Consider the following 24,668-nt stretch of genomic DNA (forward strand, 5'->3'; position numbering starts at 1 on the left):
TTCCAGTTCTCCATATATTTGTTCTTAGGTAGGATTTGCATGCGTAGATAAGCCAAAAGAACAGCAGTTAGACACTCATTTTACGTGGGTTTATTTTACAAAATTGATTAAACACACGATAAGCTTTGATGTCTTGATTTTGTTTCACACAGATGAGCCGAGCCTGATTGCTGAATAGGCAAATTAGGCCATGACCTATGGCTCCCACTTTTTAGGGACCCAAAAGAAAAACTTAATTTGTTTTAGCCAATGGTTAAAATTATAAGGTTAGACTACAGTCGGACCCTGAAAAAGTATTTGACACAAAAAGAAAATTAAAAGGAATCTGAATACAATATTAAGTTCATAACAATATTTAGGACGTTTTTAAGATCATGGTAGAATGGAGAGAAAAAATAGATATTTGTTAAGATAATTCCTTTAGACTTTGAGTATTCATCAACTTTCCTGTCATTTTGCTCTTTTGTCATCTAATGGTTTGGAATTGATGACCGTGTTTTCGAAACTTTTGGAACAAATGGAAAAGTTTGGAAAGACCGAACTGTTAATAGTCATTACCTTCAGATACAGACTGGGACGGGATTACAGGTACAGGTTTTTCTGCTAGTTCTGATGATGAACATGTGGCAGATAGTTCTTGCATATTTGATTTTTTCCCTCTATCTTCAGCAGATTTACAATGGCTGCTCTGAGTTCCAGCAACATCAAAATTTATGGTGAGCTGCAACTCTTTCTCTCTGGTGCCATTTGAAAAGCACAAATCTTTACTTGGAACTGCTGATTTATCTGGTAAAACACCGGGCACATCAGCAGCTTTGCTGTCATTTTTACTGGGCAAATTAATCAAGGAAAAATCAAGACTACTCCCAGGTTTGGGGTTTTTTTCTGGACAGATCAGAAAGCTAGGCTCAGATGAAGAAGTTATACTTTCTGATTTAGTATCAGTAACAGTCTTATTAGAACTTCCTGAAAGCAAAAGTTCTAGAGAAGGCCCATACTTTTCATCACTTTTACCTGACAAACATAATGGAATACTACTGAAATCTGTAACTAAGTTATCTTCATTTTGCAATTGCTGGCCAGTGGACAATGGTGCAACATAAGATATGCCTCTTGCTTCCACCTTTTTTATTTTCTTCAGTCTCAAAATATCTTTTTCTTCAGAATCAGATTGAGAACCAATTCTTTTCTGAAAAAATAAGTAAATAAAAATTAAGATAAATTAAACAATTAAGATCAGTAGCAGTTCATTCATATGTGCATAGCATGTGACCTGCCAAAGAAAACAAGGAAATAAGTTTATATGAATTGAAACAAGATATAATTAAATAGGCAGTGTTCGTGTTTAACTATCCGCAACCTGGGTCCCAGGGACCCATTAAGAAAATAGATTTTGGTCCTTTGGTGGAAAAAATGAGTCCCTTAAGTTTTAAACAGAAAATCTTAGCATAAATGAATAATGTAAAAATATTTATACTTGGGGGAAAAAAAGGCATGAAATAAAATGAATGGGTAATTTTGCCGTAATTTTTTGTGATTATCATTGTAAAATTATTTTCAAATAATACACTTGCAAGACAGTTATGTGAGAAACTATTTGGTGAGTTGCAATGAGATTAACTCAAAATTCACTTTAAAAATGGATTTTACCATAAAATAAAAAACAAGTGCCTCTGATTGATCAAGCAAAAAGCACTCCCTTAACCTTTGTTTTCCTGGAAATTTTTCTTAGTGAAAAAAGCGAACACCCCCCCCCCCCCCATTTATAATTGGCTATTACATAATAATAAAAATAATCACAAGCAAATGAAACTAACACAAAAATTGCGATCGCAAAAACAAAACATTTTCTCATATGAGTGTGAAAATTCCTCATTTGCAATCTTAAATCAGTACATTTGACTTTATTTTGACTTGTTCAAAATATCTGTTTTGGCTTTTGTGCTATTTTTAAAATCGCCTAATACTCAACTTTTGCATGTCCAAATAAAAATAGTCCATCTGAAAGATATGAATTACTAGAAAAAGAAAAAGGTTAAAGTGCATTTGTATAAAATTCAAGTATTCATAAACAATTTAACAAGAAAAATGTGAAGTTCAGAACTTTGTGTTTAGTGCAATCGGGAAAATGTTCGCCATTTTTTTTTCTCCCCTCCTTTTATTGGGGATGCAAAATCATGATTTTCAAAAGTAATTCTGGTTACATGAATGCAAAATAGCTATACTTTTTCTGTATAGTTGTCTTGTATTAATTCTGAAGATTGCATTGAAACCACTCTTACTTTTAGACTTCATCGCTGTTTTCAGGAATTTCCTCCAGACAAAAGTTGAGAGTTTCTTCTTAGAATACAGTACAATGGGCTATTTATGAACTTGCTCCCTGAGCTCTGCCCAGGAAGTCACTGTAAACTCCAGTCTTATCACTAAAATTCTATACACTGGTCAACTATAGGGGTGTGTTTGAACAGCTGATAAAGAGGTAGGGTCATTTTAATCCTCTTCTGTTGATTTTCCTGGTCTTTGAAGCTTAATAGCATTTACTACATAGATCTTTAGCATTTTCTCCAAATTTTTTTTCGGGTTCTTATCTTTTGGGTTTTCTTGGTCCCTAGGATTTGATTTTTCGCAGAAGTTGCACCCCTTTCCCCTCGAATTTGCGTAAAAAAATGGCAATAGCGCGCAAACATAAACCTTGACTAGGTATGATTTCATTTTCATGAAAAGTCACCCCCCTTAGGAAAAAAAAAGATGCTAGACAAAGGTAAAATATTACAGGTCACAAAAAAAAAAGTATTTCATCAATTCCATGTGCAAGTGAAGAAATTGAAGAACGGGCAAGAAAAGAATACTTGAAAAGTAACTTATAATAGAATAAGTGGCTATGAGGGGCTATGGAGAAGCGACAGGGAAAAGGCATCACTGGATATTATAGACATTTTAGGGTTACAGTGCTGCCAGAAATTACGAAAGATTTCCAAGAAACCATTGCTTTGCTCATACTAAGAGAGAGAAACAACACCAATTTGCTATTAAGTTGGGTAAAAGTAATATTTATTACTAAATATCTTGATGATTTAATACTCTGCATATGTTTCCAGTGATTTAAATTTATATTTAAGTCATCTTTATGTATCATAAGAGGCTTCATACTCTATAGGGATGAAAAATTTCCATGAAATTTTTATGCCTTTATAAAAATTTCATGACCTTGCTAGATGAACTTTACTTTCTCTTGTTTACGTGAGGCACGTGTTTGAAAACTAATTGACAAAAAAGTACCATTCAACGTCGTACTTGCCAACTTTTAGAGATGGGCACCAGCAAAATTTTCACACAGCGAAGCACTTACTAGAGATTTAAAAAAAATTATCAGTGTATGCTACATCAACAAAACTATTCTTCATTATATAAATTTAAATAAAGTAACTACCGTATTTTCCTGTGTATAATCCGCGGATTATCTGCTAAAAAAGACAAAGTTTATGATTCGCGGATTATAAGCAGCCACGGATTATCTGTGATTTTTTTTATCCCCTTAACACCAACGCATTGAACCTAAATATTTTTACAGTAGGATTCACCGATCGATCGAGAACGTACGCCGACTGAATGTTTATTTTACGAAGTATGCATGTTCTTCTTCACTGCCTGCCTGTATGTTGGTTATTTTACGTTGCTTGAATGTTCCACTTGGCAATTCAGGTCATGTAACATAAGCAAGATTACAGTGAAATAGGTAGCCATTTACACAAGATTAAACCGTTTACTCCTTTGTCTTGACTCTTTGTTTTTCAAGTAATTAGCGTACTATAATCAAGATTTCAAGAAGAAGTCATTATATTTTAGCTTATATTTCAGATTAATTTTGATTATTCCTTCAAAGTAATTACTTTTTCTCGTTTTAAGTAGGACTCGACCGATGCATCGGCCTGGCCGATGCATCGGCGCCGATGGTTCAACAATTTAGCCATCGGCATCGGCGGCCGATGCTAACTTGCAGGAAACATCGGCCCATCGGCCTTAAAAACATCGAAAAGCCGATGGAATTGGCCGATGTTTTCGAAAAAAAAGACCTTTTGCTGTTTTACTTTTTAATGCAAAGTAAACGGAGTTATTGTTTTCATATAAAATTGTTTACTTAAACTTCAGTATGAATTTCTATTTTAGTCACCCCTGAAAGAGTTTTTAATATTGCATTCAGGTACCAAACAAGTTAATTATTGTGTTGTTTATTGAGGCTGGATGTACATATGTATCTTTCATAAGTCATAGCTCAAAAATAGTAAGCTGTAAAAGGTTAAAATTTCGCATGTGGGGTGTGCGTACGTTCCAGTTGTGCACTTCCCTTTTTGTTTTCGATCGGATGTTCTAAAAACCTATATACTATTTTGTTTTTTTTTTTTTTTGTGGCTATGAATTACTTATTTAAATACAAAACTAATATAGCGTCTCAGATTGACGATCATTTGGTGATACATTCTATAACAAAAAAATCGACGTACCAAGAAGGAGTGATCCGATTGAGACGAAAATTGGTGGATAGGAAGACAATGCACAGAATAGTAAATGATTAAATTGTTAGCACAATTGAATAATTTATGTCAGAGTTACAGTAACAAGTTCAATAAGGTATTGACCCGCCTCTAGCCTAGGTACAAGCTGAAGCACGACGTGGGAAACACCGATGAAGCTCCCGGAGGTTGTCCTACGGTATTTCCGGCTAAATTCGCTCCAATTGCCAGACCAGGTTAACAATATTCCATCCCATCATATCCCAGACATGCTCGATGGGAGAGAGATCTGAGAATCTGGCAGGCCACGGAAGAGTTTGACAAGCTTGCAGACAGTTCATAGCAACATGTGCCGTAAGGTTATCGGGCATTGTCCTGCTGAAAACCAGCAGAGGGTACTGCAAAAGGAACGGCAGCAAAACAGGTCTTAGAATGTCGTTGACGTAAAACTGTGCAGTAAGTGTACCTCTAATTACGACCAAAAGGGTCCAGTTATCAAAGGAAATATCACCCCAGACCATAATGCCTTGTTGAGGGCCAGTGTGGAGTGCAAAAGTGAAACCAGGATCCCTCCTCTGCCCTGGGTGTCTCCAAACACGTCTTCAATGATCGTCATGACATAGTTGGAAGCGGGGTTCGTCGCTAAAGACACCAAATCCCCAGTCGGCACCATTCCAACCTAATCGAGCCATGCACCACTGTAATCCAGTGTTGCCAGATTGGGGGAAATTTCCCCATTTTGGGGAAATTTGGTACTCTCTGGGGAAATGGGTTTTGAAAGGGAAATTTCGGGGAAAATTTTTTTTCTTGGGGAAAACTTGGGGAAAAAAATTGTAATTTAATTTGCGTTTTGTATCAGACAGGTTGGTTTAGCTTTGCTCAACGTTATGGAATTCGCATTTCTTATTATGTGGAATATTATGCTACGGAATTTGCATTAATAGTTTTATGTGAGTTACTAGTTGATACATGAAACAGGCAAAAATAAGTGTGATGAAGAATGTTCTTGGATAAATATATATAAAAATCATAGATTAAATGCACATACAGAAGCAGAGTAGAGAAAAAATATTTGATTATTTCATATCTCTCGGCCAGCCGCTTGTATTTATGACTAGTGGCACCCGCAGGGCTTTGCCCGTAGTAGAACATTAAAAGGTATTTTGGTTTCCCTGTATATTTACAAATAATGCATGATGAATTTTTCGCCAATTGGCTTGCCCACGTTACGGTTCCACATTATGATAACTTGGTAATTTAGTCGTCCATCTTATGATAATTTTTCTCAGGAAAATTTACTTAAAATTAGAATAGAAAAAGAATAATATTGAATTTTCGAAAAATCGCTTAAATGTGTACACCCCATGCTACAAACTGATTCTTTGCCAAATTTCATGAAAATCAGTCGAACTGTCTAAGTGCTATGAGCGTCACTGAGATTCTGACAGAGAGAGAGAGAGATCCGGAGAGAGAGACTTTCAGCTTTATTATTAGTAAAGATAAAAAAAGGTAAAGACAAAAAAAAAAGCGAAAATGGGAAGAAAAAAGTTCAGGAATTTTATAAGAAAATTTGGCTATTTGGGGAAAAAAAATTTTTTCAAGAGACAAAAATATCAGAGGAAGTCGATTCATTTTGTGAAAATATTAGTGGAAAAATAATTTTTTAACTTGGGGAATTTTGATAAAAAACATCGCTTTTTGGGGAAAAGTTGGAAGGGAATTGGGGGAAATCTGGATTTAACCATTTGGCAACACTGCTGTAATCTGGCTCGGCAGTGTGTAGGCGTCAGTGACAGGTGGCGTAACGGTCGGTGCGAGCGTAGATTTCGTTGTCCCAACCGTCTGTAAATGGTCATGATGGACACTGGTGTTTGGGTTGAACGTCTGATGGTTCATAGAGCTGAAGAAAACGCTGTGACAGCTGATCGGACAATCACTCTGTCATCATGATCTGTTGTGACCCTAGGTCGACCGCTAACATCCTGACGCTGAATTCTGCCATTTTCCACCCATCCTTTCCAGCATCTTCGAATCGCCGCATCGCTTCGACTCAAATGACGAGCGATTCTCCGATTTGACCAACCGGCCTCTTTCAATCCAATGATGTGACCTAGTTTAAACTCTGACAGTCGACAGTTGCTCGTAATGAGCACGAACCATGCGACGAGGCATTTTTAAGTTGTTGAAAGGTAATCTGAATCGCAATCAAACCGAAAGTTTTAACAACTATTGAAGAATTGCTCTTTATATACATCTGGATGCGCAGTTTCGATGCGCTGGAGATCAAACTATCCATTCATTTGGCACCAAATTTTAATCATTTGCACATCTGGTCAAAACAATCATGCATACAAAATTTCAAATCAATCGGATAATTGATTTCTTGATGCTTCGAGTTTTTTTTTTTTTTTGTTAGAGTGTATATTGCCGAATTGGAGACCATGGAAACAAATATGAGATGGCGAAGCCGGTTTTTGTGTCATTTTGTTAGATTCCCGTTGAATTGATGGTAATTTTTAGAATACTCTTGCGTGCCCCACCTCCCCCTGCCTGTATTTCTTATATTAAACTCTAGTTGCATTTCCGAGTTGTTTAAAACTAACACCATTCATAAAATTAGAGATTTTTTTTTCAAACGTAATCTATTGTTTAGGAAGAATTTAGAGCATTAATGTAAGAAATTGATTAAAGACGTTTTGAATGTTTACATAATTCGGAAATCAAAGAGTCTTTTGAATTTTTTTCTTCGGAAGTGCTGAAGTCGACTCAGAAACTCTTCCGAGGCGTTGGTGGTAGCGGTTCTGTACTAAACAAATGAGGCCGAAGGGAATGAGGGAACGAAGTTTAATGTTGTGAGTTCCTCCAAAATCAGCAGGTGACCCCCGCCCCTTCCTCGTCGTTTCAAGCATTTCTTAAATATTTAGTGATTATTTATTTTGCTTAAGAAATGTCATTTTACGTATTTCTCATTATTGTTTCATCTTTATTTCATAATTAGCCATCTTTTTTGCATCATTTATAGCGATCGATTTTTTCTATTGTAAGTAACTATTTTCATGTATTTTTATAAAATCAATGAACGAGTTATTTTCGTTTTCATCATATATTTAATAATATGTTATAGAAAAGTTTCAAGGATTTTCTATTAAGCAATTATTTAAATTTCAGCAAATTCTTGTTAAATTGAAAAATTTAATTTCAACTTGTTTGTAGTACTTCATAAAAGATTTTGAACAATCAAATTGTTCAATATTATGTGTGCAAACATCAGATGAAGTAGTATATATATTCAGTTATTATTAACTTGGAGTAAATATCGAGTTTGTTTATTGTAGATGCGTTTTAAGAACCTCACTCTTTTCATGGCTATTTTTTTTCTGAAAAATTCATGTTACTGTTATAGCTTTTATGAAAAATGCAAATGTTTTAATTCATAATTTTTAAATAAGTATAAAAATATTCCTATTACGATTTAATATTTTAATTTATCTGTCACCTTTTTTGTTTAATTTCATGACTAAAAATATCTACGTGCAATCTTTCCACTTTAATTGCGTATCTTGTTGACGGTTTCATATTTTTACTCTTAAATTTTTTTGAATGATTAAACAACATAATTTAATGTTTTTTAACTATGTATAGTGTACATAATCCATACATTATTACAATATTGCTAAAATCTTAGTTATATGTTCAATTAAAAAAAAATCAGTTGGTTACTAAACAGTGTCTTTGTTTTTCTTCCTTTTCTTTTCTTTTCCTTTTTTTGGCTGTTGTTCTTTCTCTATCGTCATACAACAGTCAAAAAAGAGAAGCATAACTACATCCTATATAGATTGTACGTAGTACGCGATCCAAAATTTCGGGGACAAACTGCATGAAACTTTACCCAGAATAGTTCACATTACCGAAGCACATCCACCTTCAAAGGGTCACCTTGAGGGACTATGTACTTCTGCCAGTGTTTATATAACTTTAGGAAACACTCCTGGAAGCCTTTTTCGCAACCTACTATGATGCAGCTTTATCTTCTCCTGACGGAAGAAAGCGGCGTCCATGCAAATGTTTTTTTTTCTGGGAACAGGTAAGAGTCACACAGAGCTAAGTCCGACGAAACATTATGTTATTTGTTTGTCGTATCAGAGCATTGATCAATCAAACCGTGCATCCTCAATATGAAAGTCGCTTTCTTCCCAACGATGAAATTAAAGCAGCAGCGCAAGAGGCTTTACAGGAAGTTCCGAAAAATGGCTGCCAGGAGTGCTTCTAAAAGCTATACGAACGTTGACAGAAGTGCATAGTCGTTGAAGGTGACTATTTTGTAGATAGATGTGCTTCGGTAATGTGAACTACTCAGGGTAAGGTTTTATACTGTTTGTCCTCGAAGTTTTAGATCATACTACGTACGTATGAGTTTTCAACTTACTATTCATAACGTTTCTGCGTGACGCAAGTTTACGCGTATAAAGACATCACAAGAGAACTTGCGATAATTAACTGAGGAGGTGTTCAAAATTAATATTTTGGTCATCTATATGTTCTTTGGTACATATGCTTGTACAGATGCGCCAAAAAAACTTGTGAAGTTTAAATTTGGTGATCGTAAAATAGAAATTACGTCGAAATTTGATATTTTTTTGATTAGAAGTCCTTATTCGTAGAAAGGAAGTAAAGTGAAATGAATAAATGATCCTTTAAATCCCTGGCAATCTTATCGCTTTATTTCCGTTAGATTTTTTTTTTTTTGCCATCGGCCAACAGCATCGGCCATCGGCCATCGGCAATCGGCCATTTGGAGGAAAACCATCGGCAATCGGCCATCGGCCAACTTTGAACAATCGGCCAACAATCGGCATCGGCCCATCGGCCAAAAAATGCCATCGGTCGAGCTCTAGTTTTTAGTTTAGTTGCTCAAATGGTATGTTAAATTCAAACTTTATCTTTTTACATCGTATTATCCGCGGATTATACGCTGCCGCAGATTATACGAAACTTTTTTTTCTTCAGGTCGATTTTAGGACCTGCGGATTATAGGCCGAGACAAACAGTCATTCATGAGACAAACAGTCTCAAGTGGAAAAAAAAAATCTACGAATGTTACGAAAAAAAATTTGATATATAGAGATTTTTCGATATATAGAAACAATTTTTCTGTAATGAACATAGAAATTTGCTGTGTTTCGATATATGGAAAATTTTGATATGTGGAAGTTCGATATATGGAGGTTTGCAGGGGTCTGTCCAGAATTTTTCACAGGGTCCGTTTTTTGTGAAAAATGAAATAATTTTGTGAAAAATGAATTAATTTTGTGAAAAATCAAATAATTTTGCAAAAAAAAAAATAAATAAATAAATAAAAAAATTGTTAAACCAAAATTTTAGAATTTAGAGATTGTACAAACTGCATCATTTAAACTTAAAGTTGAGTGTTTTCCTCTTCTACATCGAGAATATCATTGTGGAGTGTTTTTCTAGTTATTGGCGGGGGAAGGGGGGGGCACATCGCTCTCTCAAGTATCAATATTTATCTACCATTCTGCATTATGTTAAATTGTACTGGAAATATTTCTGAACAGTATTTAAAATAATAACATGATAAAACAAACAAAATTATATAAAAACAAACTTATTTTCAGTCAGCTTAATTTCTTTCCAAGAAACTAACAGGCATAATATTTATTTGGCAGTAGCAATTATTTATCGCTTGCAGGAGCATTGCAAGAGTGCAGATTTTTTTTTTTTTTTTTGCAGAACTAGCAGATTTTGTATAAGTTGATCCCTCTAATTTGACTTCAGATTTGCTCTTTCAATAAACATGACATCAATGAAAATATTTCTGGAAGCATGAATTGTTTTGCTGACGATGTAAAAGTTATGGGGATTGTCGAAAATGAAGAACAAGTAAAACAGCTGCAAGAGGATTTAGATCATATTACTAAGTGGGCAGATAAATGGGGTATGGCAGTTAATGTAGGGAAATGTCAAGTGCTACACTTAGGTCATGGAAATAAGCGTATGAGATATCGTTTACAGGGTTCAGTCATAAATCAGGCAGAAAATGTTATGGATCTGGGTGTCTTTATAAATCAGGACTTCAAGTTTAGTCAACAGTGCAGTATTGCTAGTAACAAAGCCAACAAAATGCTTGGGTTCATCAATAGATCTATTTCAAACAAATCTAAGAAAGTTCTTCTGCCTTTATATAGGAGTTTAGTAAGACCTCATTTGGAGTATGCTGTTCAGTTTTGGTCGCCTTATCTGAAGAAAGATATTTTTGTATTGGAAAGGGTTCAAAGAAGGGTAACTAAATTAGTAAGGGGACTCTCAGATTTAGATTATGATACCAGACTTAATAGGCTTAACATGTACAGCCTGGAGCAAAGGAGAGTCAGAGGGGACATGATTCAGTTATTTAAATTTATCAAAATGAAAGATGTAAATGGATTAAATTTTTGCGGGAAAAGCAGAACAAGGGGTCATTGTTTTAAGCTATTTAAATCTCAGGCTAACTTGGAAATCAGGAAAAACTACTACTTTAGCAGGGTCGTGGGCACTTGGAATAGCTTACCGGAAGAGGCGGTAATGAGCAAGGGAGTGGATAGCTTTAAGAGGGCCATTGATCTTCATTGGGGACTAATTAATTGACTAGGACCAGCCTAGCTGGGCCCAGAGCCTGTTGCTTGTCGTCACATTTGTATTTCGTGAAAGATCCGATCTTGTTTATCAGTATTTTGTGAAAGGTCCGTTTTGTTTGATCGGGATTTTGTGAAAGGTCCGTTTTGGTTGATCGGATTTTTGTGAAGGGTCTGTTAACGGACCCAAATATCCTCTGGCCAGACCCCTGGTTTGACAGTATATACAGTAATTTTTAAACATATTGTGGATATAAAACTCACATGTTTGCTATCTGAATCATCACTGGAGTAATTCTTCGACTTCTTGGACTTCTTTTTCTTACTCTTGTGTTTAGACTTCTTTCTTCTTCTGTCTTCTCCTGAGTCATGCCGACTGCGGCTGCTTGGCATCTCAATCTTCTTTATGAAAAAATCAGCTAAAATGTCATGAATATTAAGCTCTTCATTTTCAGTATCTTTGGTGAGCGATGACATTTAACTAACAGAGAAATGAATTTCCATCAACTAACATCAGCATAAAATGTGTCATACATGAGAGCTCCTAAAATAAAACAAATTACATAGTAGTTTTAAATAGTATGGAGTATGGACGGAACTTTTAAAAGAGGATCCAAAAATAAAAAAGTAACAAATGAACCAGGAGTAGCAAAATTATTAACCTGTTGCGAGAAAGATATACTAGATGCAAAAAAAGAAACGCGCTATTTGGCGACGTCAATCACATGATTGAAATGAACAAGGGGAGATTGTTGTGGAGTGGACAACGAATGTGAATAATATTAATTTACATAAACTATATCGCCGATTAAGGCTGGGTAATATACCGATATATAACTATTACCACGGTCTCTATCCGTCCAATATATCGGTTGAAACAGAAATACGGGGCATAATTACGGAGAAATTGAAATACTGACTCAAAATTTTTTTTATAGTTCTGTATGATGGATGAGGCCTTAAAATTTCAAGAAATTAACTGCATTCTTCAATCAGTTATTTTATTTTTAATTATAGTACAAGGGAAAATTAACAACAGGGCCGCTGAAGGTCAAAGTGGTCCCATTGACAGACTGGTCTCCGGATCCCATTCCCCTAAAAAGTTTTCAAGAGCGGGGCCCTTCTAAGGACCACGCTCCTAGTTTCTGTCAAGGCTGATATGGCCTCTCATGGGGCCTGAAAAGTGAATGCGTGTAGGTTAAAAAGCATCTTAATGCAACAATTAAAAATTAACCAATGGAGGTATCAACACGGTTCATAATTCTAATTAAACGTAAACTTTTGATATTACGCTGAATAAAAGGTTTGCGAAATATACTGAACAGAAATGTTTGTATTAAAAAAGAAATGAAAAATGAAAAAAAAAAACCTAATGAGATTAAATTAAAAAAACGCCGCCAGCTCAATCATTTCCACCCGAGCTGTCGTATCAAGAAGAGCGCAACTCATATCATAACTGAATGAAAATAGTAGCTTTATCTTTGATATTTTTAATTCTGATCTTAACACGGTAATCCAATTTTAAAGCGTTATCTTCCCCAACCGTGAATCTGAACTCTTCTTTCCAGACATTACTGTTAATGCGCTGACATAGTGTTTTTTGTGAAAGTTGTACGCATTAACGACAGGGTTGGCAAAAACCCGGGTTTTTTAAAAAAAGCCCATGGACCCAGGGTTTTTTTAAATAAAACCCAAAAAAAACCAACTAAAGCTGGGTTTTTCAAAAGAAATGTGGGTTTTTTTGTCTTTTTTTAGGGGAAAGGTGGCGTACTCGTAGCATATTGCAGCATAAGTATATGGACAAAGCACAAAAATTGTCTTGATAAAAAAAGCTGGAAAATTCAGCGTTTTCTGAAGAAAGGTATAAAAGACGACAAAATTCAAGAATGGTGAAGTTTCAGATTTTTTTAGTTTCCATGATTACTAACAGTTAAGGCAAAGTTACTTCTTGAGTGATAAAACCTATTGTTTATTTGTTCGTTTTTAATTTCAACATTTTTTTTTGTATTTTACTTTATTGTATTTCATTTTGTTATGCAAAACTACTGTAGAACCTCAAGTAGTTAAAATCCCTTTTTACTGAATTTCAGCTTAAACAAGATATTTCTTTGAATTTTATGTTGCCTGTTTTTCTATTTCTGTGTACGGAGTAAGAAATATTAAACTTTTTCATAAGATAATGAAAATACTGTACATGCTATTCCGTTTTCTGTCCGACCATTTGTAAAACCTGTTAATTTCTAAAAAAATATACCTTGTTTATTCGAGTTTTGTGACGTGTTGGTTTGCAGAAAATAATTCACATAAGAACCTTTTAGCTAAAGTAGTATCCTTTGTACAATCTCCAAATATTGAGAAAATCTGACGTGACAGGACTTAGTCAAGATAATTTGAGTACCTTATTGACCAGTTGAAGGAAAAAAGTTAAATATATTTATTTAAAATCTTTGAAGCATTTTTTAATGCCCTTAAGAGTTAAGAAATACTATTAAAGTTCAAAATTCATTTTTTATGTCTATTGCCTATTGTGAAGAAGAAATAAAAAAGAAGTTTAAATTGTAAAAGTATTTAAATTAATTGTTTTTTAAAAAAAAGTTCTCAGAAAATTTTAAAAAACCCAAAAGTGGGCTAAATAATGGGTTTTTTTCATAAAAACCCATTGGGTCCAACCCAATTGGGTCCAATCCGGCCAACCCTGATTAACGAAGATGGAACTCAGTTCTACAGGGTTCGTACTCAATTTCAGAAATAAAATGAAGGAGTTTTGGAGGAGTTTTGAAGGAGTAAAATGCGGTTTTGAAGGAATACTAATGTGATATCCTTTAATGATGTCGCACTTTTTTCTCAACATGTTTGATCCTTTCCCTTTTGTTACTAAATGTCAAACTTCACCTTATTACTCCTCTTGTCATACGTCATATTATAATAACCGTGTGATTTCATTTTTTGCCAACTTCTCTCTTCCCCTTGTCACAATTTCATGAACTCGTCTCCCCTCAAGGCATGACATCACTTGTGGATGACCCTTTGTACAATAACTGCGATTTACTAAACAATTGTTTTTTTAACACTATCACTTAATATAGTACATCTACCTATTCATATTTAAATATTAAAATAATATTTAGACAAACTAACTTTTGCTGCTGAGAGTTTGGGAGGGAAAAGCAATAATCATAAAACTTGAAAAAATAGCCAAACACCATATAAGCACGTTTTACAACACTTATGAAATGTCTTAGTCATCTAATAATATTCTCACCTTCAACTTTTAAGACTTCTATGATCAATTTGTAAATCACATCTTTTGAAAACAATATACGCAATTACTACATGAAAATCGTCCATATACCTTTGCCTTGTGACGATGTTAAGTTGTCAATCAAAGTATTTTAAGTTATTGTCATGGAGGAAAATTATGTAGTCTTGAACTAAAAAAGAAGGAGTTTTGAAGGAGTTAAAACCAAAATGAAGGAGTTTGAAGGGCCCTTCAAAAAATTTTCCTGAATGAAGGAGTATTGGAGGAGTTTTGAAGGAGCGTACGAACCCTGTTCTACCATGAACGGGCTTATGTTCTTTATGAAAGTTCTACGCATTTTCAGAAGAGTAACAAGTACCAAGTTACCAAGTATGATTGAAAAATCTGAGCTTGTTGATTTATTGGATGGATTACCAATGGACATTTATTGGATGGTTTACCAAGATGTACCCTACGGCTGTCAGATGAAGATAAAAAGTAAGTACAATTTTTAAGCTTTTTTTAATTTACTAATGTAACATAAATGAATAATATACATAATTCGTGGATTTTAAAAATTATGAAAAATTTTATTGAAATAAAAAAATGTCTTATAATTTATTTAAAAACGCCAAAAAAAGTTTACTGCATTAATTTTGATAATATTTAGATTTTTTCAAAAAATAAATAAATAAATTTTTTAATTTTATTTTTTTCCCTTGAAAATATTTAAGTTACATATCAAACTGCAGTGCATTTATAGCTGCATTCTTTAAAAATTTATTATTAGTATTTTACTGGTAATCTTACTCAACTAAAAAGTCTTAATGCAAAATCTATTAAATGACTAAAAAAAACTATTTAAGATATCATTACGAAATATAGTTCATAGTACATTCAAATTATTGAGACTGCTCTCCCCCCTCCCCAAGAATATATCGAGAAATCAAAAATATCCATATTTGGCGAGTGTTAGGATATCGCAGTATTAAAATTCTGATATCGCCCAGTCCTACCGCCCATATATGGTGGCGGTGCATTTTATGTATTTCTGCGTTAGCCCTGGCTTAGGGCAGTAACTTACTGCAAAATATCATGCTTTGCCATAAATCTTTGAGTTGAACAGCACCATTGCTGCGGTTACATCTGGTGTGCTAATTCTACATAAGCTACCAGTTTGTTTGGCTCTCTTGGCTCCCTTAAGAGGTTTTCCGCTACCAGCTCAGTTACATTCCTATTCCAAGCTGATGACTGCTAAAAAGCATGAAACTGCAGTCTTCGGATGGAATGACTGAGTTGGCGGTGTATTTTATGTATTTCTGCCTTAACCCTGGCTTAGGGCGCTTACTCCAAAAGTATTGATTTAGTTTTTAATTTCAGAGAAAAGTCTTACAAGAGGCAAACCATTTGGCAACCTGTTTGTTTACTTTTAATCTATCTTTTCCGTGAGCAGAGTATAGGCGCTCAATAACTTGGCAATATCAATAATAAAACAATTAAGTAAAATATAACCTTACGAGTCCCATATACAAAATACTTCCCCCCCCCCCCTCATTATCAATTTTTACTGTCTAGATAAAGTGCTTCAAACAATGAACTGTGCACAAATGCACAGTTTTCCTGTTTTAAAGAATACGCTGATGACTTTTTCTTGACCACATAGTTTAGCAGTGTAAAAAGTCAGTAACTAACTTTTCTGCAAAGCATTAAGAATAAGAAGCAAAATCCGAAATTTAAACTTACTGTTATGTCCCCAGGTTTTACCCTGATCAAAAATTACTTCATTATTTACAGATCTAAATACAGATCACAAAGACATTCTGCATTTAATTTACAAACCACCATGCGAAAAACGAGAAATTGTGAAATAAAATAAATAAGGAATTTTAACGTTCGGTTAGGGACTGAAGGTGTCCGGGTGAAATGTGCAATATCTTCCCATTTCTACGTGATTTTCTTATCGTTCATGCTGCCATCTAGTGAATAGATGTATGAGTATCAATCAACAAAAATTATAAAAATAAGGTTGCACAGCCCTCTTAACGAAGGTTTGCTTCCTTTTTTTTGTATTCATTTATTCTTTATAATTAGCAGAACTATAAATATTTGAAAAATTACGTAGGTTAAATTTGTTGTTTACTGTGTAAAAAAATGAAAAATAGACTTTTTCATTTACATACATGATTTTTTACATTAGAATTAGATACCCAGGTAGCACAAACCATCGGATTTACGTTGGAGAAAGGTTGAAAATGCATCGTAATGGTTGGAAATATGTTTTGGTTAGATATTGGTTTTTTCATACGCTCATCCGATCATTTGAAGCATCGGAGGATGGTTTAAAACCAACCTATATCCGACTAAACGCATTCCCAACTTATATCTAACCATCAAACCTGTTTCACATTTACGCATTCTGCGAAGCGTGCGTAATGCGTCCCATAAGCCCCCCCCCCCCCCGCCTCTGCAGTCTTGTTGAGACCCAGGACTTGAAAAAGGGGTGAGGGAGGAGTGAGTGCGCCAGGGGCATAGCCATTTTCTTTTTCATTCCAGGGTCACATACACATTCACACGTGTCGTACTTGCTCACGGCGAGTGTCGTTCAATCTCACAAGTACTAAAGTCTTCCAAAGTAATTCAATTCATTTTTCCAACTATTTTTCTTTCTTTCAATAAATTTAAAACTAAAATAAAACATTGTTTTTTTTTTTTTTTTTTTTTTTTTTTTTTGTATGTGTGTGTTTGATTATTAAATGCATTCTACTTTTATTTGTTTTCCAAGCACGACAAATGATTGTGGCTGTGCAGGCCCAGATTTTTCTTGTTTCAAACTGCTAGATTTTTTTTCTACAAATTCATTTTGGCAGGAGATTTTAGGAAGAGGTTGTTTCTAGGGGAATTTTCTCTTTTTTTTGGGGGGGGGGGGGGATCTCCGATGAATCGAAATTCTTGAAATTTTTGCTCATTCGAACTGATTTTCTTTTTTTGATAAATGCTTTAACTAGTTTTTTTAGAGAATTTTGTGAATGCTTTGAATTCGTTTTAGAATTTCATGTTGTTCCTTTGTTTAGCTTTGGTAATTTTAAACGCACAATACATGTGCAATTTACCATAGAAATAAAATTGTGTCTTTGCATGAACTTTTCTCGTTGATGGATAAAATACATTAAAATTCTTTCCCTAATACTAAAATGAAAAAAAAAAAAAAAGTCAATGAACATGAATTTTTGAATGAAATGGGAGAGTATAATGGTTCGACAAAACAATAAAATAAGTAGTTTTCATGATATTCAAGTTTAACCCACGTCATTTTAATTGTTATGAAGATTCTAACTGAATGTGTATGCGTATGTTTTTTTATTTATTTATTTATTTATTTTTTTAATTCTTATTTCAGGTCAAAGCAAAATTGAACCTTCAAACAAGCTAGGTTATTTTTCATGGCAGAATTTTAAAGTCAAAGATTTTATTCTGTCTTAAGAATAACCTTGCTGGTAATTAATATTTCCTGAAAAAGAAAAAAAGAAACTAATGTATGCTTATGAAGATAATTTTCGAGTAATTATTCAGAAAAATAAAAGGTAAGAATTATATCTTAATTTTTGTTCATATTTTATTGAAACGTTTGTAAATGATAGGGAAATGATAAATTGTATTTTTTTTTTTTTTTTAGCATTTTTACTTTTTGAAACAATATATTGATGTAATGAGTGAAAATAGTAAAAACTTTAAATGAAACAGGTTTGAGAGCAATCAGAGGTAGCAATAAAGGTTATGATGTTACAAACAAAGGGCAAAAAGCCACATAAATTATAGGTACTATATATGATGCAACTATATTTTAATTTATTTTAGCATATAAGAATTTCCATGCTTCAGCATTTTTTTTTTAATTTTTAGTATTTCTATTTCTACGCTTGTAAAATAATAATGATTTGATATATATTTGGTAAAGTATATTGATTTGATGAGGGAAAATAATAAAAAATTCAAATGAAATAGGCTGGAAAGCAATCTGAGGTAGCACACTATTAAGGTTGCGCATATTAAATTTCAATAACATTGGGAAATAGTTACTTAAATGTTGATTTTTCCTCAGAATAGCGTCGGAAAATAATCAGTCTAAAACGTTGGAAAATTGTTGGATAAGCGTCGAAATTTATATTGGGATAATGTTAAGAAGTGTTGTTTAACTGTTGTAATTTACATTGGAATAACGTTTGGAATTGGTTGGTTCACCGTTGCATTTTACGTTGGAACAGCACTGGAAAAATGTTGAGATAACGTTGGAAACCAATCGTTGGATAACCGTTTTCCGACGGTGCACTTTAACGTATGTTCTAACGTAAAGCCTTGGTTTCCTAGAAGCGAATCGTCGATCTTCGACGTCGCTCATCGACGTAACGCTGAAATCAAAGTCAAGTGGATTCCGACGTGACCACTCAGAACGCCGAATTGGCTCGGGCGCGCATGAGCAGAAGAATCAAGTTTTCGCCTCGGCGAGGAACGACGCCGACGCTAAGCGTGTTCGCTTCTAGGAAACCAATGCTTAAGAGGCCGACATTAGTCTAACGTAATAAGCTAACGTTGGCCGAATGTTCGTGTGCTAGCTGGGTAGTGCAATCTTATACAGGAAAGAGAAGAGCAGGGCCGGATTTAAGGGAGGGTAGGCGGGGCTACTTCCCCGGGGGCTCCACAACAAAGGAGCCCCCACAGTAAAAAATTTCCAAAATATCCTAACTTTCACGGGTCAGCAAATTTTACGTTTTTTCTCCCATATAAATTATAATAATTACAATAATATAAAAAAATAAATAGCAGTAACTTCAGGATGTATTTACTATTAAAGTGCTGATCGAAAATATCGGATATATATATATTTATGTATCAAAATATTTGGATATAGATCAAAGTATCGGATATTTTCGAAAATGTGATGATCTTTTCGAACCCTGATTAGGGGCTTCCACTGTATCGTTGCCCCAGGGCCTCCACACTTCCAAATCCGGCCCTGGAGTGCCTGGAGAAGAGTATTATAGTTGGTTACACTTGGTGTAAATGGATGAATAAATAAATTTTCAAATTCAGTGATACATAAATATGATAAAATTTAAATTGCTTACAGTTTTTAAAAAAATAAAATTATTCAAAGAGACAAGAATAGGGTAACAATATTGAACGTTTTCCCATTTGGGTTGTTCCGAATAAATACATGGTGAATTCACATAGAATAGACTTAGGATATGTAAGAGCTGCGATTCATGTAGGGAATAATTAAAAATTTGACGAAATAAATAACAAACATTAAACTTTCTTGGGAATTAGTATATTTGTAACATTTGGAGGATTTAAAATTAATCCTCTGGACGTAAAAGTTAAAGTAACCTCAACTGAGGAAAGTGTTCATTCAACTTCGCTCAAAAATATTTTAGAAATGAATAAAAAAGCATGAAGAGAATTATTTTCCTCCTATTCATTTACATTTTTCAATTAGCATACTAGCACATTAGTTATAAATAGGAAGATTCTGTATGAAAACAATCAACTTTCAAAATGCTGATAACAAGAATCATACCATTTAATCATAACAAAATTAGTTCCTAGTCAACAAAATATTAAAACATGAGCATCACTTTTTTTAAAAATTCCTTATTGTTATTAATTATATAATAATCAACGTGTACATAATTTGGAACCGTATCCACGCTTTCGATTTTATTAATACTTATTGTAAGTTGCTTGACCATTTTACTTAATATTAAGCAAAGCTCGTTGATTTGAATCAGCTTGACTATAATTAAAATCATGATTTAAATTAAGTGATTTAAAAAGAAAGTCATTGATTTGAATCAAGTGGTTTGTTTAACAAAATCATTGGTGAAAATCAGTTGATTTTACTTTATAAATTGGATTTGAAGTTTTAGAATGTGTTGCTCTAAATTTAACTACACTGCATCATACAATCTCAACTTCAACTGGCTAAACTACATAGATCCCTCTTTCTATGTGTGTAACAGATTTTCAGACTTCTGCAATATTGATTTTGTTCCAAAATTACAGTCCAGAAAAAAAAGCAATAAAAAAACCCTCTTGAATTTTCAAAATTAATTTGAATTCTGAAATTTTGAATTCAAATTATGCTTTTCGCAATCACGAGTTGCGACAGGACCTTACTCATTGGTTACTACCCCATTCGCTTGTTTCTAGAAACGGTTCCTGTCCCTCCTCTTGGGCGGTTATGTGTGCATAGTTGTGTATGAGTAGGCTTGTGTATGTGCGTAGATCTGGGTGTATGCACGTTGGCGTGTGTGTATGTGTGTGAGTGTGTATGAGCGTGCGTGTGTGTAGGACATGGACGCCACCGACCAGGAGCAGGGGCTACTGGGAGGAGTCGTGCCTGCAGTGGGTGGTGGGGTTGAAAAAGGAACTAAACATCAAGGACGGTCAAATAAAAGCAATTAGCAATAGTGATTGCTCAAACTTTTCTTAGACTCCATGATTATTATATTCAAGAAAAGTAATTGTTTAATATATTATTTTACAGTAAAAATGTACATGATGAAGGAAACTTAATCGTTAAGCAAAGCATAAAACAAAAATCACACCAGCATAGTATTTATAAATATTAAGAATTTTTCAAATATTTAGAGAACTTATCCTAGTTTTAAGTGCCGCCATTCACGAGCGAGCCGAATAGAGCCGAGCCATTCGGAGTCGCTCCATTTGGAATGGGATAAAATTGTGACCGCATTCACGACCGCATCCACACCGCACCGCGCCAATGTTTGTTTTGAAATAGAAAATCGCTATTCCTGCATTTATTTGAAATTATTTGGATGTCCTTGGTCAAATAACGTCAATTTAATGATAGCTAGTCCTCAAATAGCTTTGCATACGTTTATCTCCTGGCTTCATCAGCCAGATTTCTTCATTTATTTGTGTGAACGTGTCATGATTTTTTACTAAGATGAGGTGAAGCATTTGTATTCACATGTAATTTAAGATTTTTCGTTGCAAACATAGATCAGATTACCTATTTACTGAAATTCGCTAATCGTTCGCCACAACGACTGACGTTTCTCGAAATGTGCTATGCAAAACTACCTTGTTTAACAGACATTTGAAGGTAAAAAAAACTTACATTGCCTATTTTAAGATAATTTATTTGTTAGTTTTATAGCAACCAACAAGGAGAGAGCCATTAACTGAGAAGCTTTTCTAAATCCTTATCGTATGCTCTAACTTCATAAAATAAAGTCGTCTCTTTCTTTTATGATCTATTTGAAAAACCTGACACATGTGTACATATATATTTACAGTTACAATTACTCAAAAAAAAGCAAACAGCTTGTCACATTTGCTTTAATGCTGTAAAATATAAGTTTGTTAATATTGAGTTACTCCCCTAAATTAAAATTTCTTATTTCAATAAGTAATTATTTTACCTTCCCGTCCGCAGCAGTATTATATTTTTAATGACAATTTTGTTCACTATGCATGCAACTTAAAAGGACGCATAACATGTTTATGGTAAGTGACATAAAGGGATAAAGGAAATTCGTCCCAATGGTCATACGATGGTGATTGCCTGTTAATTTAAATTTGGCTTTCGCTTTTGATGGCTTTTAGGATGTATCCCTCAGTAGTGGAAGTAAAAAAAAGAAAGGTTTGTATAATTTTTGTATTGCAATAATGACTTTGCTTTTATCATGCACTTTCATCAGTGGCGCACACAGGAATTTTGCAAGGGGGAGGGTCCAAGGTCGAAAGCGCAATTCCTATCTCATACCCCATTATGCCGTCAAACATATTGACTTGATTTTATCAGTGCCCGAAAATGGAAAACAGTAAAAAATAAACTTGAATAAGTAATTAGCATTATTGAATGAAATACACAAAATAACCAGAGAGCAAAATAATTTACTTTTACATTTCTCATAATTAAAAAATAGATTCAAGTTCATAGAATCTCTTTTCAATCTGTAATGTCAAAACTAAAAACAGGGTTATTACAGTGTATTCATTTATAATCACCGTTGCGCTTCTAAAAGGCAAATCATTATTGGAAAAGTGCACAATATTTTAAAAAATGTTTCAACACGAGGATTTTATTTTTTCACTCATTGGAACTGAAACAATTGTTACCTTTGTTTGAAATTATTTCACATGTGGGGAATTTAATCGGGAAAAAAAAGCGAGCTATGGTAGGGGTCCGGACCCCTTAGACCCCACCCATACCCCCTACCCCCTAGACCCCCTTGTGTGCGCCACTGACTTTCATACTATTTTTATATTTACTGTTTTGAAATGTTGAAGTTATGCAATTTCAATTTCTAGGAAAACAGTTTTTCTTCGTTTAATGATTTCTGCACAAAAAATTATCTTATAATTTTATGTTTCCTTTAGTTTGTGGTAGGGGCTATGATCACTTGTGATTGAAAATAGGATATTTATGAAAACTATTTTTATGCAATGCAATTTTTAGTTTTAATTTAAAAAGAAAAATTAAATTTGGTGTATGTATTTTATTATTTTTCTCTATGATATTGTTTCATTTATTACGGTCAGGAAAGGGTAGGGAATTGTCAAAAAATCCTGCTTCCCATCTTATGTACGTAATAAATATTTAAGACTTCCTTTAAAAACTTCACATATGTTTTGAAACATTACATTAAGAGAACACATTGCATTAAGTTTTCGGAAGAAAAAAAATATTTTATTCACTTTCTTTTTCATATGTAGTTATGACCGCTTTACCCCATGTGGTGAGGTAAAAGGAGTGGTACATGGGGCAAGGTGGTCATAATTAAACAACAGATATACGACTATTTTAAAAGAACCATAAAAGTTAAAACGCTCGACACAGCTAGTTCTTTGAAAGAAATTGGCTTGATTTAATTAAATTATATACATTTTTAATGCCCTGTAGTCATAAGTTGGCTCATTAAAGATTTATAGATGGCTGATGCACCAAAAAAGAGATACAGGAAGAGATGATTAGGGTAAACTCTTCTATCATCAACTTTTAATGAAAGTTTGACTATGTTGGATTTTAACATGATTATTAATTAAATAACCTTCTCAAATACATTTGGGACATAATCTCAAAAATCGAGGCGGATGGCCACAGTAGAGACTTTCTCCTTCCATTTCAATTTGTATAAAATTACATGAGAAAAATGTAAAACATATTTAAGTCTTTTTTTCTGTAAACACAATAGTCGATCTGTACTTTTATTTTACGATTAGTTAATAATTGTGAACTTAGAAAAGTGGAGGTCAATGCCTCTTTACTTTTGAAAGTGTGGAAGCATTCGCTAGATAGAAAAACAGTAAGTAGTAACTGATTATCTTGATTATTTGTAGTTAGGTAATCAATGTGAAATAGTTTTTGCTCTCATGCATCACTAAAATCTCCCGCATGGTGCTTAAAAATATTGATTTCTGTAAGTTTCAGTTGTTTTTTTCGTTTTGAATGTGTTTTTTTTTTATTATTCATTTGCAAATGTTGATTCAAAAGTTTGTTAGCTAATATATTTTTCAGCTTGATATTTTCTTTAGACTTATGTTGGATTTTTTCAAAAAAGGAAGAAATAATCAATGGTTTTGAAGAAAAATTATAAATTTTTTGCTTTGTACGAGATGCCTCGGAGATTAATGATTTTATGGTACATGTGGGGGCAAAAGGGGAACTTTTTATCCACTTGGAATTACGAATTTTCAAAAAAAAAAAAAAAGGATTCCGATTTGCCTGGGTATACAAGGTTTACTCTAGGTTAGCCTAGTACACAAGGCATACCGATTCATGCTTTTGGATACAAGTTGGCACTGGTTGCCTTTGTTCACAGTACATGAAACTTTTTTAAAAAATGAAGCTTTCTACGCAGGCAATGTCATGAAAATTCTACAAAATTTGAGCGAAAATGAGAGTGTTCTGATTTAAAATGATGTATAAGTAAATAACACCATTGCTGTTGCTAAGTAAGGAATTGTCTGCAGTAAAATTTGGAAATTGAAATTTAATTCCTTATTGATAAAATCTAAATATATATATATATATATATATTTAACATTCTTTCGACTTTAGTAATATAGTCTTTTATTTGATAGGTGCAACTTTACACCACCTGGCAATAAATGTTCACTTTAAAAGATTAATGTATATAAATGCTGTATGAATAAACTTATTTTGTTATTACAAGAATTTTTCTTATTTCAATCTATGTTTTTTTTCTGTAAAACCTGTACCTTCACAAACACACACAAATAATAATAAAAAAAAAAATC

The 24,668-nt window shown here is 33.6% G+C and overlaps 1 protein-coding gene across 4 annotated transcripts in view; it reads right to left on the reverse strand.

The window, feature by feature from the left end:
* LOC129223745 (uncharacterized protein DDB_G0287625-like) overlaps positions 1 to 16,238 on the reverse strand; it is a 56,921-nt gene extending 40,683 nt beyond the window's left edge. For 3 of the 4 annotated variants that reach the window (XM_054858103.1, XM_054858105.1, XM_054858106.1), the window contains exons 1-3: positions 16,125 to 16,238; positions 11,408 to 11,687; positions 559 to 1,189 (exon numbers count right to left, since the gene is read on the reverse strand). In XM_054858103.1, the coding sequence (XP_054714078.1) occupies positions 559 to 1,189; positions 11,408 to 11,620 (844 nt within the window). In that variant the 5' untranslated portion in view covers positions 11,621 to 11,687; positions 16,125 to 16,238. The remainder of the gene's footprint in view (positions 1 to 558; positions 1,190 to 11,407; positions 11,688 to 16,124) is intronic. The other variant, XM_054858104.1, reaches the window with a different exon arrangement.
* Positions 16,239 to 24,668: the final 8,430 nt, after the last annotated feature.

The sequence above is a fragment of the Uloborus diversus genome, chromosome 6 (assembly GCF_026930045.1).
Source record: "Uloborus diversus isolate 005 chromosome 6, Udiv.v.3.1, whole genome shotgun sequence".
NCBI classification, from domain to species: domain Eukaryota; kingdom Metazoa; phylum Arthropoda; class Arachnida; order Araneae; family Uloboridae; genus Uloborus; species Uloborus diversus.